The sequence below is a fragment of the Dasypus novemcinctus genome, chromosome 22 (assembly GCF_030445035.2).
Source record: "Dasypus novemcinctus isolate mDasNov1 chromosome 22, mDasNov1.1.hap2, whole genome shotgun sequence".
Lineage (NCBI taxonomy): Eukaryota > Metazoa > Chordata > Mammalia > Cingulata > Dasypodidae > Dasypus > Dasypus novemcinctus.
This window is the reverse complement of record NC_080694.1, coordinates 43885275-43905447: the sequence shown is the minus strand read 5'-3', so window position 1 is coordinate 43905447 and position 20173 is coordinate 43885275. Positions and strand designations below refer to the sequence as shown.

The 20173-nt window shown below is 33.7% G+C and overlaps 1 protein-coding gene across 1 annotated transcript in view; it reads right to left on the bottom strand.

Annotated features, from left to right (window-relative positions):
• Window positions 1-473: 473 nt before the first annotated feature.
• The window catches only part of TMEM170B (transmembrane protein 170B), a 44869-nt gene continuing 25169 nt past the window's right edge, over window positions 474-20173 (bottom strand). The window contains exon 3 of the mRNA XM_004454281.5: window positions 474-8499. Within this exon, the coding sequence (XP_004454338.2) occupies window positions 8369-8499 (131 nt within the window). The 3' untranslated portion in view covers window positions 474-8368. The remainder of the gene's footprint in view (window positions 8500-20173) is intronic.

Here is a 20173-nt window from a genome sequence, read left to right as displayed (position 1 = left end):
CACAATATTCTGTGGAATCCAACACAACATAGTGGGGGGAAACCCAGGTAAGTGAGAAAACCCCCACCCAGCAATGACTGTGTGACCTTAAGATGATTCTCACCCTCTCTGAACCTCAAAGGTTTTATCTGTAATACTAGGATAAAGCACATAACTTGAGAGGTTACCTTAAATGTTAAAATATATAGGAAATGTCTAACATAATAAGTACTAAATAAATGGTAGTCATTTTTATTAAAAGTGATAGTATTCTTATCAAAAAACACTCATTGCTTATGTGACTCGGGACTGGACTGGAGCAAAACTAAAAACTAGATCAAGTTTGTCATCAGACTTGTTTACCTTTTGAGCACTGACTCTAAAATCCATATGGAAAACTGGTCCAGAAAAAAACTGACAAAAGGGCAAGACGACATTTGAGTCTGCAGTGTATTATTTGAATAGATATGTCATCAAGAGTCAAACACCCCAAGAAGCTTTTAAAGACAGGTTTATTTATATATAAGTGCATGAAATTGAATACAGAAACTTTATTAAAATACTGTATATTACAAATTTTTAATCCAATAAATTCTGTGTAATGACATTTAAGTGCTGGATTCACTTTTAACAGTTTGTGTGTGTGTGTTAGTAAAGAGTTCACCCTGTATATTACAAAGAGGAGAGCCACATATAGACCTCAGAAATTGTCCTGTGATTAGACACTGGAGGATATAAATTGTGCATCTTTTCTTTAAAGCAATGAATTGGAACCTAGATCTTGTCTTTGTAGAGCCAACTTTCTATAACCAAAAATAACTTGCATATGCTTATTGCTGCCCTTTGAAGAAAATGACGGTGATGAAAAATAATTTAAAACAAAGATCAACATTTCTAAAGCTAAAGATGCTTAATGCTTACTGCAACTAAAATACTTAAAATTCACTGCAAAATTTGTGTTCTCCAGGAAATGATGTTATATACAGTGAAATCTGTACATGAGTTGGGAAATAAAAAACTTTATATAAAATTAAAAATCACTAGTATACAATATTTACAGCTTGTTAGGTACTATACATAGTTTTTAAAATAATTTCAAAATTAAACTATTATGTAAACATGCAGTACACACACTCATACAGTGTAGTTTACAGTCTTAAGACGGGGGAAAACTGTTCACATAATGTAGGGTATTTCGTCAAATATGCTTTTGTTTGTGTGCATTACCCTTCCTCCAATGCTTATTCTTCCTTATTCTTAAGTGTCACAGTACAGTAAGTATTTCTATAGTAAAAAATAAATCCCTGATGATAAACATATTTTTAAAGGTCACAAAGTGTCTGCCCTTGTACTATAATATAAAACTAACACTTATACTGTTCACACTAGAATCTCTTGTTTAGAACAAAACAATCTTAAAATCTCCTATTTGACTACATTTCCCCCCATTTCATACTAACTTGAAAAAAGAAATAGAGAAAAACATCACATCATGAAAATACAATGAAAGTTGTTGTCCTCTGTCATAACTGATGGCTAAATAACTGATTTATTTTAAACGATAAGATTTGTTTCAATTACACCATTCCTAAACTCTTAATTCCAAGGCCTAGGTAACAGGTACAAAGCCAACTCATCTGTACCAATCCTGAATCTAGGTAAATTCACTTTGCAAAAGTATCTTAACTTTCAAGGCACGAAGGCATCATTTAGCTTTTAAAAGCTGTACTGTGATCAACTAAATGATTCATCAGTGGTCTGAGAGTTAACACAATTTGAAAGTGATCTTTAAATACCTATCAGGTAGAGTATATTTTTACTACTAAGGATATTTTAACTAGTTAACTTTAAGTTGATTCTGTCATCCCTGACTGACTATAGAGTCAGGGGCTAATACTTAAGGTAGAATCATATGAATCTTACCAAGTTCTATGACAAAAATGAAAAATACTGTGGAATTTCATATTTGTTCATGTATATGTATAGACCTCATGGCTGAATGTGTATGCATGTGTGTATATGTGTGTGTATTTTCTGTGTGTGTATTGGGAAGAGGACCAGAATTTCTAAAAACTCCTCCTCTGTAAATACATCCAATGTCAACATTTAGTCAACAACTAGATTATCAGTATACCCAGTATTGAAAGCAAATCATTTTTATTACTATTCAAAGAAGTACCTCTATTCTGCTTTCTATGCAGAAAACTTTAAAATGTTCCTTCCAAAAATGACTTAATGATAATGTGCAAATACTTTAATTTAAAAACAAAGAGGGGAGCGGATGTGGCTCAAGTGGTTGAGCACCTGCTTCCCACATGGGAGGTCCCAGGTTCGGTTCCTGGTGCTTGCTAAAACAAACAAACAAACAAAAAAACAAGCAAAACAACAAAAACAAAAACAAAGCAACTCAGGGGAGCCGATGGGGCTCAGTGGTTGAGCGCCGGCTTCCCACACAAGGTCCTGGGTTCAATCCCCAGACCTGGTACCTAAAAAACACACACACACACACACACAAAAACCACGAAACTTTATCATCAGTAGTGCTCTCAAATTAACATTCTATTTAAACAGGGTTCTAAAAAAAGTGATGGTTTTCAGAAATTACCAATATATAATATATTTAGGAGAAAAGGTATTACAGTTAAAGGACTCAGATAATTATGGATTATAGTTCCTTCTATGTATTTATGTCACACTGCTTTCCAGTTTCAGTTACATAGCTAAACACATTCCCGAAGAGGACAATCATGTTACTATTGAGGGTAGATATATGTGGTGCAGTACATAAGAAAAATATGATAGAGGTTCATGCTCTCCTGACTTGCCCACAGCACTTATTTTTCCATGAGATTATAGCTGTATAACCATGGGTGTTAAGAATAGACTCTTATACATCAGCACTTCTGATTCTATCAACAAACTGTACAAAATATTCAAATTATAAAAGTATAAATTATACAACTATGAACTTGTGTGGAAGGGGGTGGGAGATTTTCAAGAACTCAAAATCAAGAAAGAGTTATTATGTAAGTTCAACATATATGCAATGAATGTAAAGAATGTGAAACAGTCACCTGAACTCAGAGGAAGAGATAATTGCAGTCCACAGCTCAGTGTTTCCACTAACTTAATAATGTATTAACTGGTACATCTCCACATTTACTGAAAATACTCCGTATGTTAAGTTTGATTTCCCCTAAACAAATTCACACATATATTTTTAGTTAACTGATTCCGGAACACTTAGCAGTAAACTTCTTCAACAAAATCACATTGCTTACATGGACCACAGACCCCTGTCACAAGAGCAAAATCCAACCACCAAAAGAAAAATGTAGTATGATTTCATTGCAATAAAAATTTAATATGATTTCAAAATGCACTCTAGTAAGTTGTCTCATATACAAAGAAACAGCATTTGATTCTCTGCTACAAAACGAATTCACGGTTTAAATTTTTTTATATTTAATCATTGTCCTTTTTATCCTGGATAGTCTCCTTCCAAGATGTTATAAAAAGTATGAGAAGTTAAGGGAGACTGTGACTCCATTTGATTTCTGGTCAGTTTTAACCACTGAGATTCTTACCCCTGACTATTAAAGCAACAGTAATTCACTCATTTTTCCCAGTAAGTGTTGCCAAACTTCTCTGCGATCTAGATCTACTAGAATTTCTTCAGTATTTTTCACCATCTTGTCTTAAAAACAAAATATACTGTCTGAAGATATTCTGATTGGGACTTTCTGAGAAAATGAGAGCAGAGAAGTAGTTTGAGAATATTTTAGAAAATACTCAGCATCTTGTTACCTCTTAAGTTCTAAAATGGACATAAATTTAAAATACAGTATTTCTATTAAAGTTTTTTAAAAATTAGGGCTTAAGCACCACTGGGCCCATGAAGGAAGGACTCGGGAGACAATGATGGCCCAGGCCTGTTTTCCTACAGAACTGGTTCTATACTGTAGGGCCAAAGTACAGGAGCGTAGAAGAGGATGAACAGAGAGAGGCGAGTAGGGCTATATCTTGGAAATTTCCCATCACTAAAACAATAATAGTAAATTACATAGAGCAGAGATTTAATGAATGTTGCCTGAATGGATCCAAGGGAAGTGAGCAGGATAAGATAGAGGAGTAAGTACTGGCTAACCATACCCTTTTCCTTTATTTAACAGTGGTAAAAAGAACTGCTTGCCCTGGCCATTTTTACTGCCACAAACTTCCATAAGTGTTCTTAGATCAGCATCTGATTTAGAAAATAGAGGTGGAGAAGAGGTGAAGGAAGCAAGATTATTAGAGAAAATTCTTAGTTTCCTTCTCAAAATACATGTATGGAAAGTGTGGAAATGGAAGAAAATAGAGGGGTGAATCTTACAAAATAACATAGGTATTGCAAGAGTAATTCTTTAAAAATTCAAATGACTGTCTATTGAGCACTTACTGTCGAATATATACTGCTTTGCCATTCGTAAACAATCCCACAGAATCTTCACAATGAAGCTTAGAGAGGTGAAGTGATTTGCTCAAGATAGGAAGGTCTACAATTAGTGATGAGCCTGGAATCCAACCTATGTCCATGGCTTAAATTCCAGCACTCTCTTTCCTATAGCACAATTCTACCTCAGTTACTGAAATTCCACTTAGTGGTCAACTTGGAAAATCAGATTGCGGGGGGGGGGGGGGGGGGGGGGGGGGGGGGGATTTGAACTCTCAACTAAAATAAGAATGCAAAATATTGCCTGTCCTAACCTTTACAAGATTTAAAATCATCTGCCTAGCTAGCTCCCGGTGGATCAAGGGCAGGAGTCCCATCTTGGTCATAATTCCACTTACTATAGAAAATACTTGGTACACCACTTTGCATATAGATCCACAAAAAACATTCACAAAACTGAATTTGTTGATATGTGGTCGCAGCTTGGGGGCATTAGCATGGTGGCCCACTAACATTCTTCATACTAGAGATTCCCTAAAAACCTTTTCCAGTAACATTAATTTTAAATTACCCTTGTTCCTTATGTAACATATAAATGATACACAGACCAGTTCACTTCTTTATTTCTCTCATTTAAAGTACAAGCAAAACCTTAAACTTTTTTGGGCAATGGAAATGTATGCTAAAAACGATAACACTGTTTGGTAATCATTATGGTCTATCATAAGAATAATTAAACTGCAAACACTGAATAAAGCCAACATCTAAGACTGCCCTCCTTATCACAACAGTCCCATGGGGCAGATTATTTGCACTTCCCTCATCTAAAGCATTATTCGTAGCTTATACAAGGACCCCTGACTAATTAATCCATGATCATCTCTAAAGAGTAGGTTAAATCATAACTAGTTTGGGCATACAGAAATCTCTTATTTGGATAACTGATTCATATCTGCAATATTTTACTAAACATTTTTTGGGAAAGATTTATTACCCCTCTCCTTCCCCCCACCCGTTTGCACTCTCTGTCTGCTCTCTGTGTCCATTCACTCTATGCTCTCTGTGTCTGCTCGTATTCTCTTTAGGAGGCACTGGGAACCGAACCTGGGACCTCCCATGTGGGCGAGAGGCGCTCAATTGTTTGAGCCACCTCCACTCCTTTACTAAACATTTTTAAAAACTAAAGGATTATAAACTGCAAGGGATCCCTTCCTCCCTTCCTTCTTGTCCTTTTTGAAAAGAAAATTCGCTGCTAAACAACACACAAATGATAAGAAATAACCAAATACATCAATAAGAACTTTTGCCATACCATAAACACAAGCTCTCCAGCACTATTAAACCAAGAAAAATTTCCCCAAATTAAAAAATCTTAGAAATTCTCAAACCTATTGAAAAGATCACTCAACTGAACAAACCTATGAAATTACTAGAATGTGAAAGTGTTCATTGAATAAAAGCTTTCCAATTAGACTGTATTCATATATAGCAGCATTACATATGGGTATATAATGATATATACATGTGTGTGTATATATATATCATTAAATATTTCTTGTCTCTATAGGAAAAAACACTAAAAAAAACCACAGCATATAAATAGCTATTAAGACAATTTCCTAAATTCACACTGTTCAATTGCATTTCAAAACATCTATAGCGACAATTATAACAAATCCCAATGGAATAAATGAAAACAGCAAAGAATCTAAAAATTCCAACCCCAAAGTTAAAAGTACATACATATACACACAAAATTCATAACTAAAAAGCAAGTGGTAATGAGATAACTGTAAGACACTTTACAAACAAAATATTAGCTATCCAATTATACTTCCATTCTGAGTAAAACAGCAATTTAAACCTCTTTGGTCCAAGCACTCATACATTTAAGCTGTTTAAGTTATTTTCTGGTTAATTTTAGAGTATGAACCATGTGCTCTTTATTATCTGACCACAATAACTTTCTGAAATAATAAAATAACCACATGTTCAAACATTCATTTTGTAGACCTAAAACAATTTCAACATGTTATTGGTAATTCCTAGCCTATTTGTAGAATAGACATGAAAGGAAGAACACAATTCAAGTCTAATAGAAGGAAAATTTATGCTTAGATTTAACTTGAGAAAATGTCAGGGATATAAAGAACATATGAATTAATTTCAGGCATGCACAAGAATCATTTTTAAGATTTTACTCCAAAGATTCCAAGAATGCATAGGTGCTTATTGTTTTATTTTTGTTTTTTAAACAAATTTCCAAACAACAGTGTCAGTAAATCTCCAAAATTGGTATCCATCAAAAAGTAACCCCCCATCAAAAATTCCTATTAAGTGGCTGATATATTTTGTTTTCTGATGGAGAAAAAGTGGTATGGACAAGGAAAGTCTTAAATTTGAATAGGACCTAATAAAAACCTACTTAACAAGTCAAGTTATAAAACCGTGAGGCGACAGTGCACAGATTATTTTGGGGATTGTCCTTAACTTCCTATTACCTGCAATCATTCTTCCTTAAGTTAACGTGTTTTTTTCATTGTACCTAGTACAAAAAAAAATCTCATTAGGAGACAAATTCAATGAGGTTCTGCATTTTTCCTGCTTCCTGTATTTTTACAAACAATTACAGATTTCTAAAACCTCTCCAGTTCTTTGACACTAAGGACCTTTCAATTTCTAATAACTATCATCATAGATTTCTATCTAGTCAACTTGAATAACAGAGAATAAATTAAGAACTGAAAAGAATCATTCAAATATACTTTCAGTACTGTATTGATATGCTGAGATTGATTTCCAAAATTTGTAATTTACTATATCCCCCAACTTCTATTTAGCAAGTGTGACGTTGCCACATAGCCAAAGTAAGATAATTTATTATTCTTACTATATAAATTACTTGTTACTTATCTACAAATGAGTCTTTGTTTCCACAGCCTAATTTAGGCCACTCTTTAAATATACTTAATACTCCAGAATGAAAAGACTGTTTATGTTTTGTCACAATTCAAGATTAATGCAAAAAGTAATATAATCCCACTGAAATACTTATTATAAACATGTTTTGTCCATGAGAATACATGGCACAAACTTTCTTTAGAAGGTTTAAAGAATGCAACATGCATTTCAGACCTTTTCTCTTACAAAATTTATAAGAAAAATTTCAAATTATATTTTTATGACAAAGAAACTACAATCAATGTATGTGACCCATAAGTTTTTGAATTCATATAAATAGATAGACTATTTATGCATGAGGGAAACTATTAAAAGGGTGTTAAGTTAGTGAAAATTATGCACCCTAAAGATCTACTTTTAGTTCTTAAAATGGTTTAGCTAGTTTTCCATTAAGTATTATTTTCCACATAAATTAAATATAATGCTAAACATATTAAAGCCCTAAATCCCAGAAACACTCAACATTAAAAAACAAATAATTTATCTCATATCGAATGATTCGTATTCAGCACTCATATAGGCTTTAGCTTTACAAGACAAAAATCTTACATTACCTGAATTCATGTCAAATATGTTCACAGCACTCATCTACATCTCTACTTGCAAACTGTTACATGATCAATATTAAAAAAAGAAAAACGTTTGGCACATTTATCAATTCCTTAAAACGTCCCTGTAATTTAACACAACACTATTAAGAACAATGATTTCAACACCAATGTTAACCTGATTGGCAACTAAACAAGGTGCTTTTTCTTGTAGCTTCACATAGCGTGTCAGATGCACCTTGCCTGGGATGGAGGCACGTAAGGTGCAGTGCAGTAGTGCAATCACTTGAACACCAGAGGGCAAACTTTCCTCACAGCTCCAAGCTGTAGGCTTTGATCGGTTCATTCCACATCTTGTACAATTTCATTTCCACTCCTTAACAATGCCATTTTCAGGGATTCTGTACATCTGTTTCCTTATGTGATGTAAGACATTCTCACAGAAACCTCAAAGTGTAGCAAGGATCCTTGAAAAGGAGATGATTAGTGTCAGCACAGTCTGTCCAGCACCCCATACCAGCGCTTCCAAAGGGGCCATGTTCTTCCCTGCCACCCTGTAAATGCCTGCCACTGCCGCACCTGCATCAGAGACGGAGAGAAAGGACGTTAACGCGTAACTCACGTGAAGACACACTGAATGGTTGGTTCTAATTTAAGATCTCTTTTCATTTTATCAAAGCAGAGTAAGTCATCACTGCTTCTCACTTTATACATTATGAAAGAGGTTTTCATATAATTGGTAAAAGTTAGACTTTACTAAACCACATTTGAAACTTAATTTAAAAACAGGTTTTCTAGTCAACTGCAAGATATATAGTGACCCTACATGCTACATATTTGATATTAAATATGTTCAGAAAAAAATGAGTAATTTATTATTATCACCTCACCAGAGCATTCAATTGGCCAGATATCATCAGCATTTTTACAAATATACACAATATACTGATGCTTATAAATAATACAGAAAAACTTTACAATTTAATGTAACTTCTAAATTATTAAAGAAAATTTAATATTAAAGGTATCATTCATGTAATTAAAAGGATTAATTTTCAATGTCATATAAACTATCAGAATATTAGACTAATTCACTTCTCATTCTTATCATATAAAACAGTTTATTGAACTTTTTAAAAAAGGTTACCAACTATAAAGTTATTTGAAAACTAGTATTACTTGACATCTAATAGAAATAGAAGATGAACTTGATATATGTTCTAGAAAAAATATTTAGATAATGTGCATGTCCCATAATAAAAGAATCACAGGGTTAGATGGCTCCTCAGTGCTCATCTAGTTGAAGACTTCATCTTATTAATACAGTACATATAATAAAAAATAATGTGGCACCTAAATGGCTGGTTTTAAAAATAATTCAGAAATCACAAAGAAGGAAACAGTTATATTATAATATGCCATCTCAGAGGCTGAAATGAGATAACCTTAAAACTATTTCTCCAGATCAAACTGGAGATAAGAAAAACAGAACTAATTATTCCAAGATGCTGAACTGACAATTACTTGACATAGTAACCTATTAATAAATTATCCAAAGACGTACTCTTTGTAGTTCACTTAAAGTCTCCCAAATAAAAGTTACTGTATTCCTCTATAAGAGTTATAAATGGGAAAAGCAAATTACTAATCTAAGCCAAGGGCTTTCACATAAATGTATAAAAAACAGAAGGAATTAAAACATATGGTATGCTTACCATATAACTAGGTATCTTGCTAGCAATTTTACAATTATTATCTTATTTAAATATTATAAAGCCCCTTGAGTATTATTACCTAATGTGAAGATAAAAAACAGGCTAGGAGAGGTTCAATTACTAGCCCAAGGAAACAAAGCAAGTACAAGAGCTGGGATTTGAATCCAGGTTAGTCTAGTCATAGACCAGAAAATTATTCTACCATTTCAAGTGAAAAATGTGTTCAGAAAATAATAAAGTACTAGGGGCGTAATATTTTCTTAATCAAGTAATAACTTGATTATGCATAACTGCATAATTGGTCATATCCCCAAATGTTAGAATCGGATAACATTCTTAAAAAATTCTTCAAGTTTCTATGCCTTTTTGGTTATGAGAAATGATGCTGAAATCAACCTGATACTGTTTATGTATATGTGTGTGTGTATATATATATCTAGACTATATATAGTCTAAATTTCCCTGATCTTCAATTTTGAAAACCACTATTTGGCCTCCAACTCTCCGATAACAAGTTTTCAATCATGAAGCAAGAAGGAGAAAATTAAAGCAATTACTAGCTCACGTTGTCTGGGAAATGGCAGACAAATCTATCAATTCAAACTTTCCATGACATAAGGTAAAGAGCATGAGTTGGGAGCTAGACTCCTGGATTAAAATCCAAACTGTATTACACTGGATCATTACTTAACCTCTCTGAACCTCATTTCCTCAATTGTAAAATGGTGGTTGTGAAGAATAAGAGATGATCCCTAGAAAGTGTTTAGTGTTTCACCTTACTTAGTATGTGGTCAACAAGTTGTGGCTAATTGTTACAGTAGTAGTAAATGAGAAAGGCATTTCCAATCAGTGATTCACGAGTCAATAAATGGTGATGGTACAATTGGTAGCTATCTGGAAGAAATAAATTTAAGTCCCTACTTCACAACATCTCTCAAAATAAATTTCAGATGGATTAAATAAACACAAAAGTATGAATGTAAACTTTAAAAATCTATTTGACCTCAGGTAAAGTGGTCTTCTTAATAATGCACAAAAATAAAGCAAAAAACATACAAGTTTGACTTCAAGAGACAGATTAGAAAAATATCTGCCATATGTAAAACAAATTGAGTATTACTATTAACAATACAGACAAACACACAGACATGCATATAAAAATCATGGCAGCATTTTTGCAAGAGCAAAAAAACACACATAAGAAAAATATCCATTAATAGGGGATATGGCTAAATAAATTATACCATGGAACCTGTAAATTTAAAAAAGAAAAATTTAAGACAATATGAACTGATCTAGAAAGAATTATAATAAGTCATATATGTATTATGCAAGAATAAGTAAAAATGTATGAATGAATGAATGTAATAACATTAACAAAAATGGGGGGATATATACCAAACTGAAAAAGGGATTATTTTCAGGGAAGAGAACTGGTTTCAAAATACTAGTCAAAGAAGACTTTTGACTTACCCATAATGTTTTAAATTTTACAGGAAGAGTAGTCATATGTTATTTACATAATTAAAAGTAATTTAAAAAGTCTAACTTGCCTAAACTCTGGAATTCTAAGAAATTTCATTTTAAAGGACAGAATAGACATGAACTTATATTTTTAAATCTTATTTTCCAGACAAAAGCAATTCATATGTATAAAGTGACAATGTTCACTACACTTTTTTTTTTTAAGGTACCAGGACCTCGTATGTGGGAAGCTAATGCTCAACCACTGAGCCGTATCAGCTCCAGAGCTGGTTTCTTTGTTTTGCTTGTTGTTTTGCCCTTGTTTCTAGGAGGCCTCAAGAACTGAATGCAGACCTCCCCTGTGGGAAGCAGGCACGCAATCACTTGAGCCATGTCCACGCCTCACTAAACTCTTAATGTTAAAAAGCAGGAATAAATACACTTTAAACCAGGTAGGAAATGTTTGTGAAAAAGAAAAATTGTGCGTATATTGGATATTGCATTGTTTTCTATATAACTAAAAGACATGAGGGTTATATTTACTATTTTAATGTCTTTTTAAGTCTTAAGATTGGAGCTTAAATAAATACTCTTGGCTCAAGGTGGAGGAACCAGAAAATCGGTGTTTCAGACATCTCTTGTGTAGGTTTAGAATTAATTTAACTGGAGGTTAGAAGCCATGCAAAAGCATCCTAAGTAACAAAGTGAGAAGGGAGTAAGAGTTAATGAAGAGAACAGCAAGAACTGAAAAACATTTCTACTTCATTGCCATCTTCTCTTTTCCAAATAAGTCAACTCCCTTACTTAGTATTTAGTACTAAGTACTAAATAAAGTAAAAAGTAAAAAGTACAAAGACTTTTTAAAAATATTCCAAAATATTCTATTTTGGAAGCCCCTACTAAGAATAGAGAAAAAACAAAACTACAAAATAAGTTTCTTCATACAATTTCAAGAAATGGGCAACACTTTTAAGTATAGACTGCAAGTAGAGAAAAACAACTTAAAAATTAAAAACAAAACAAAACAAAACCAGTAAAACTCCAAAGTTTCCATACTCAAGACATTTAACAGAGTTATACAGGAAATAAAACTAACTACAAGAGTGACATCACCAAGATGGTACAGTAAGATAATCTATGGTTCTGTCCCTGCTCCAAATCTTTAAACAACTAGAAACACTGGCAGGGAAGCAGGTATTGTTCAGTGGTTTAGCACCTGCTTCGCATATACACATATACGAGGTCCTGGGTTCAATCCCTGATACCGCCTAAAAAAGAAAAAACAAGAAAGAAAGAAAGAAAAACTGGCAGAACCAGCTTTCTCAGAGTTCTAGAAAATGAAAAAGTTGCAGTAACAGGGCAAGTGCCTAATCAAGAAAAAGGCAACTCAAAATTGGTAGGAAAACCCCATGGTGTACTTGCTGGCACTTTCCCCATAGCCTCTCCAGCTCAGTGCAGAGGTGGCTTGCACCTGTGGTGGGAGTCCCTGGTCCCAGTTCTGGAGGGAGCAGAACAGTCCTGTGTACCCACTAGGGAACATGTATGTCTGTGCTAACCTTGTCCGGTGGTAGGCTGAAGAACTGAATTGGATACTCATCACAGGACTGCTATCCCAGAACTTGCCCTGCACTTAAAGGCAGCTCACAGAGTAGCCAGAATGCTGAAAGACAACAGTCAAATTACACCTGCCTGTGGCAAAGGATTGCTGACTGTGGGGTAGGCAAGATAGCACCTGGAACAGGAAAAAACACTATTTTCTAGGAGAAAAAAAGGTTCAGATATGTATAAGTCGTGGAATTCCTAGGCTAAGACATGCATACCCAGTTCAAGACATACGCTTAGAGAATGGAGGGGACCTATTCTTTGGCATGGGCTGTTCTTTAAACTTACGGTTAAACAGGCTAAGCTCTGAAAGAGTACACTCACACAGGTGAATCTGCGGAGTGGGAAAGGTGCTTTTTCATTTGTTTGTTTTGCTAGCTCCTGGAATCCAAGGGAATCTATGACATAACACTAGCTGGAAACCATCTTAAGGAATAGATAGATATCCCAGTGACTAAATTCCAGATATAACACACTGAAATATCAAAATGTCCAGTGTACAACAAAAGTACAAGATGTATAGAGAAATGGAAAATGATGGCCCTTGGAAAGAAGCGAAATAAACCATCAGAAACCATCAAGGAGGAGGAACAGAACTTGAACATATGAGACAAAGACTTTTTAAAAATTGTCCTAAATATACTCAAAGAGCTAAAGTAAAACATGGACAAAACACTGACAGAAATCAGGAAAACAGATAATCAAAAAGATAATATTAATAAAGAGATGAAAAATAATAAAAAAGGAACCAAACAAGGGTGAAGAACACAGTAATAGAAATTAAAAATCCCCTAAAGGAGTTCAGCAGCATATTGAAGCTGAAGGAAGAAAGAATCAGTGAACTTATAGAAAAGACAATTGAAATTGAAATTCTGAGTAGGAAAAAAAAAGTGAACTGAGCCTGAGAGATCTGTGGGGTACCATCAAGTGTACTAATATATATGCAATATGGGAATGCCACAAAGAGCAGAGAGAAAGGGGCAGTAAGAATATTTGAATAATGGCTGAAAACTTCCAAAATTTAACAAAAGACATAAATAGGTATACCCAAGAAACTAAAACAGATGCACATCAAGCAGCATCATAATCAAACTACTTAATGCCCCCCACCCCCCAAAAAAGAGAATCCTGAAAGCCACACATGAGAAGCAGCACCTATACAAGGGAACCTTGAAAGATTAAATGCCAATTTTTCATCAAAAACCAGGGAAGCAAGAAGGCAGTTGGATAACGTATTAAAAGTGCTGAAAGCAGAAAATTCTCAACCAAGAATTCTGTCAAAACTGTCTTTCAAATCTGAGGGAAAGATTATGGCATTTCCTGATAAATTAATGCTGAGGGAGTTCATCACCACTAGATTGACCCTACAAAAAAATGCTGAAGGAAGTTCTTCAGGTTGAATGGAAAGGGCTCTAGACAAGAGATCAAAGCCACCCAGTAAAGGTAACAACATGGTAGTATAAATACAAATGCCATTACTATCGTAATTCTGGGGTATAACTACACTTTTTACTTCTTACAGAATCTAAAATGCAAAGGTATAATAATAATAAATCTCTATTTTTAAACTTATAATGTACAAATAAGTAATCTATGACAAGAACAACTTAAAGATGGAGGGGATGAAGGGTATAGGAACAATGTTTGTGTATGATATTAAAATTAAATTGGTATCAAATCAAGCAAGACTGTTATATATTTAGGATGTTAAATTTAAGCCAAATGGTGCCCACAAACTAAATATTGGGAAAATATGCATGGAAGGAAACAAGAACAGATTCTAAAAGGTTCTCTACAAAAAAACAGCTAGATATAAAACTAGGTAGAAGTGGAAGAATGGAGACCAAAAAAAAAGACTAAAAACAAACAAAAAAAACCCCAAAGAGCAAAGAGGTGCAAGCCCTCCACTGTCAATAATTAATGGTGTACTCTCCAACCAAAAGGCAGAAATTAGCAGAATGGATAAAAAAGGCTTGAACCAACTACATGCCATTTATAGGAGACTCACCTTAAATTCTGGGATCAAAATAATATTCCATAAAAATAGAATCAAAACAGAGCAGTGATGGCTATGCTAATACCAGATAAAACAGGCTTTAACTCAAATACTGTTGAAAGGGGCAAGGGACACAATATATTGATAAAAGAATCAATTCAGTAAGATTTAACAATTATAAACATAAATGCATATAACAGAGCCCTAAATATATGAAGCAAATATTGACAGATTTGAATGAACATTTTACATTAATAGAAGATTTCAATACATCACTTTCAATCTTGTATAGATTATCTAGATAAGATATCAATAAGGAAATAGAGAACTTGAATAATACTAGCCAACCAGACCTAACAAATATATATAGAACATTTCATCCAACAACAGCAGAATGCACATTCTTCTACATTCTTTTTCAGTATACAAGGATCATTCTCTAGGATAGACCATATGTTAGATAACAAAATAAGTCTCACTAAATTAAAAAAAATTTAAATCTAAAAAATATCTTCTCTTGACTATACTAGAAATAAGCTGGAAATTAATGAAAGAAGGGAAACTGGAAAACTCAAAACATGTGAAAATAAAACAATACACTCAAACAGTCAGAGGGTCGATCAAGAAATCACAAGGCAAATTAGGAAATACCATGAGATGAATAAAAACACAACAAACCTAAAAAGAAATACCGTGAGATGAATGAAAACACAACAAACCTAAGATATAAAAGGGAAATTTATATCTCCAAATGCTTACATTAAAAAAGAAAGATCTCTTATCAGTAACTTAATTTCAACCTGGAGGAACTACAAAAAGAAGAGCAAACTAAACCCAAAGTGAGCAGAAGGAAGGAAATAACAGATTAAAACAGATATAAATGAAACAAACAACAGAAAAACAATAGAATCAACAAAACCAAAAGTTGGTTCTAAGGAAAGAGCAACAAAATTGACAAACTTTTGGCTAGACTGACCTAAATATATGAATAACAAAAATAAAATATGAAAAGAGGGACATTACTACCAACCCCACAGAAATAAAAGGGATTAGAACAGGATAATATGAATAACTGTACACCAACAAATCAGATAACTAGATGAAAAAGACAAATTCCTAAAAACACACAAATTACCTAAACAGGCTTAATAGAAAAAGACCTCAAAAGAGCAATAACAAGTAAATAAATTGATTCAGTAATCACAAACTTCCCAATAAAGCAAAGTCCAGGACCAGATACTTTTGTCAAATATTAAAAGAATTAATACAAATTTTTTCTGAAACTCTTCCAAAAAAATGAAGAGGATACTTCCTCATTTTATGAGGTGAGCATTACCTTAACACCAAAGCCATATAAAGATATCACAAGAATAGAAAATTAGAGATCACTATCTCTTATGAATATAGATGTAAAATGCCTCAACAAAATACTAGGCAAACTAGATACAACAGCACATTAACAATACACCATGAGCAAGTGGAATTTACTGAGGAACACAAGGGTGGTTCAACATAAGAAAATCAATCATAATAATATGCCACATTAACAGAATGAAGGAAAAAAGCTACCTAGTCATCTCAATTGACAAAATGTTTTTGTATACTTTTTGTTACTGCCTGTAAATCTGAAAATATTTCAAAATAAAAAGGTAAAAAGAAAAAGATTGAGAGGTATTCTTTGCAAAGTCCAAAATCAGGAAGAAACCAGTATCTATAATATATGAGATATCTGCAGTTTAGTAAAAGGAAGCAAGAACCTCACAAGAAAGATAAGCACAGAATTGTAAAAAGCAATTTGCTGAAAAGGAAACCAACATAGATAAGAAGCATAAGAGATGTCTAAACTCATTAGTATCTGAGAAATGCAAATTAAACCAACGAAATGCCACTTTATACCTTTATACTGGCTAAAATTAGACAGCAGTATAATGTCAAAAGATGGTGGGAATGCTGGAACACAAAATTCTCACTCCTGCACCAACTCCAAACATAAAATATTTCCAAGTCTCACTCCTAAATATGAACAAGAGTCACAGACATTTGAGGAAATCTTCCAACATTAAAGAGTGAGACACAGATTAAAAAAGAAAACAGCATCACAGGAAAAGAGATAATGCTGGGAGCAGAAAAGAAATTAAGAGAAATACCTTTAATAATAATTTATATTCTTAAAGAGAAGATACTGTATCCACCAAAAAGAACTAGATTGAATGAAAAATAATCAGAGAACAAGAAAATGCTTTTAGACATTAAAAGTATGATAGCTAAAACTAAAATTTCAATGGAAAGTAAAAAGATAAAACCAAGGAAATATCTTAGAAAGTAGAACAAAATAGAAAATATCAGAGTCTTATAAGATCAATTTAGAAAGACCAATATCTGGGTAACAGGTTTTCTATTAAAAGAGAAAAAGAACCTTAACAATAAAGTCAACAAAATAAAAATAATCAAGTTTTTTTAAGCACATTTTTAAGTACATTTTATGTACTAGGTCATAAAAGCAAACCTCAACAAATGTCCAAGTACTGGAATCATATAGATTATTTTTTTTGACTAGCAGGCAATTAGAATAGAAATAACAAAAAGTTATCTAGGAAAAAATCCATGCATTTGGAAATTTTAAAAAACATTTCTAAAACCTCACACACCAAAGAAGAAATCATAACTGAGTTAAACTATTTTAGAATTAGGTGATAACAAAAATACATACTAAACCTTGTATTATGAAATAAAGGAGAACTCAGGAAAATTTAGGACCCTAAATGCCTATTTTATAAAGAGGAAATAAGAAGGTAATAGGTTACCCCACAGGAAAAAGAAAGTTGTACAAATAAGAAAACAATTTTACTACTTATCCCTGTAATGAATATTTACATATTTATAGTCATGTATGTAATGACATTTGATTTAACTAAAACATATGTGACCTATATTAGGAAAGCTGGAGGGAGGAAAAAGGTGTGTGGTTTAAAAGTAATCATTAACATCACATATATAATGTCTAAAATTGATATACTAAAAAACATTAGTACAAGCATACCATTTAGAAATATACAGACAACTATCAAAAGAAATACTGAGAAGTATTTACAGTGGTTGCCTCTAGTGAGCAGGGTTAGGTTGTTGGAAGGAATAAAACAAGAAGGTGCTATTTTTCATTTTAAGTTTTTGTGTAATGTTTTAAAATTTTACATATATAACACACAGTGGGAGAAAAACACATTTTAAAAATTTGCAGATATGTTCACACCAAGAGGAGTATAAGGAAGCATGATGACCAAATGTGCCATGATATCCTAGATGGGATCTTGGAACAGAAAATGGACATTAGGTAAAAAAGAAGGAAATATGAATAAAGTATGGATGTTAGTTAATATATCAATATTGATTCATTAATTGTGATAAACATTCCATACTAATGTAAAATGTTAATGTTAATGAGTGAGGGGCATTTGGAAACTCTACATTATCTTCATAATTTTTCTGTAAATCTGTAACTATTCTAAAATAAAGTTAATTTTTTAAAAATTAGTTTTTTGGACAGAGTCCATAAGAGAGGTGCTAAATTGGTTGATAATTATGTTCAGGATATTGGACAAGGATATATATATAAGAGATCAGGTGAAAAAGAGACCAAGAAAATATTTTCTTTTCAAAGAAAATAGCTCTCATGTCAATGAATTTTTGAAGTTTCTAAAGAATAGTAACCATAATTTTTTCTCTCACTTTCTCACAACTGTGGTATTAACTATCATACTAACTAAAATTAAAAATTATTCTGTTCTGGAAACAAAATTGCTCTGTATCTATATTCAGTCAATATCACATAGAAGAGAGATAGTCTATAACCATTTGCTGAATTGAATGTACAGCTATGAATACTAAAGCACTCACAACTTGCATTAAGAAAACATACTTGGAATTGTGTCAGACTTAACACTTTTAAGGATTTTTAAGATAAAACATGGCAGTTTCTAAACTCACTGGCTTATTTTATTCTTGACTGACCTGCAGTGCGTTATATATACACACACACACACACACAGGAGATAAACGAAAATAGAATTGTATTTCTCATGTTCTCTGTAAAGATTTATAATAATTTTGCCAGTACATACACACATTACTTATAACTCTTGCGCAAGCTCTTCCTTCCTTCTTTCCTTCTTTGTTCATAGTTCCACAATTACAACATGGCCCACATCAAAAACACTGCAGTCTCCTTCATGTCTCTTTGTATGCCACCACAGTGAGTAACAACTAATTAGGATTTTTCTTCCTTTGCCATGTTGAGGCGGGTTAGTGAAAGAGGGAAGGCAGCTGGTGCCTGGCAGAACATGGTCGCGAGACCCTGCCTGGAAACCTCCTGACGGGAAGGCTGCTACTAAAGAACAAAGCCAGAAAGACCCCACAAGACTATGGCCATGTGGTCCCATTTAGAACTCTTTCTGAGATCAAAAAGAAGCCCCAGATAACTCTGAACAGGACTCCTCACTGGGCCCCTGAGAGCTAAAAGGCACAGATGGTAAGGCAACCAATCAGAACAGCACACAGCTGGGGCCCCTCCCCTACATTATAAGGGGGAGGAGAAAAGGTCTTAAAAAGGTCTATCCTGGCGCCCCACACTCACATCTCACCCTGCTGCACAGTCCACAATCCATGTCTTGAATTGGGTACTGTTTTCTTTTCTTGTTTCTTAATAAACTCCTTACTCCCTTGCCTACCCTATGGCGTGTCCTTAAATTCTTTTATGTGACATAAATAAACCAAGAACCTAGAAGCCCCGAACCCAGAGTGTTTCACTAACAAAACATCTTACATCAACCTAATGAGAGTAGGTTTTTTCCTGTTTTTTTTTAGGAGGTACCGGAGATTGGATCCAGGACCTCATACATGGGAAGCAGGTGCTTACCCACTTGAGCTATTCAGCTCCCCCAGGTAAGGTTATAATCATTCTGGGGAAAGGCTAATCCTGTGACAGAAAAGGAGGGAGGTCTGTGAACTGTAGAGGAAAAGGACTTCCTTTTCGAGGCTAAAAATCAAGTGGAAAGTGTTAGTCCCTCTTGGCAAGTCCCAAAACAGATCCAGTAATAGGAGTGAGCTGCCACAGACATATAGAAATAGACCATAAATCAGGGGTTCTTAACCTCTTCTGTTCCACAGACCCCTCTGCCAGGCAGGTGAAAACCATGGAACCCCTTACCAATTCACACTATACTGTGTATTATGTAATAAATATATCACACCGGCACCAACACATCCCCACAAGAATGTGTTTTTGAATTTCAATTCAAGCTCATGGATGGACCCCTTATTAAGAACGCTTGCCATAAATGAAGAGCAACAGAAGTCTCTATAATCCATTGGCAGTGACCGAATCAGCAGCAACATGAAGATGGCAAAACCATATTAAGGAAGCCGCCGTGGCACCCTCCAATCTCAACAGGATGCATCTAAGTTCTGGTTCAACTAACAG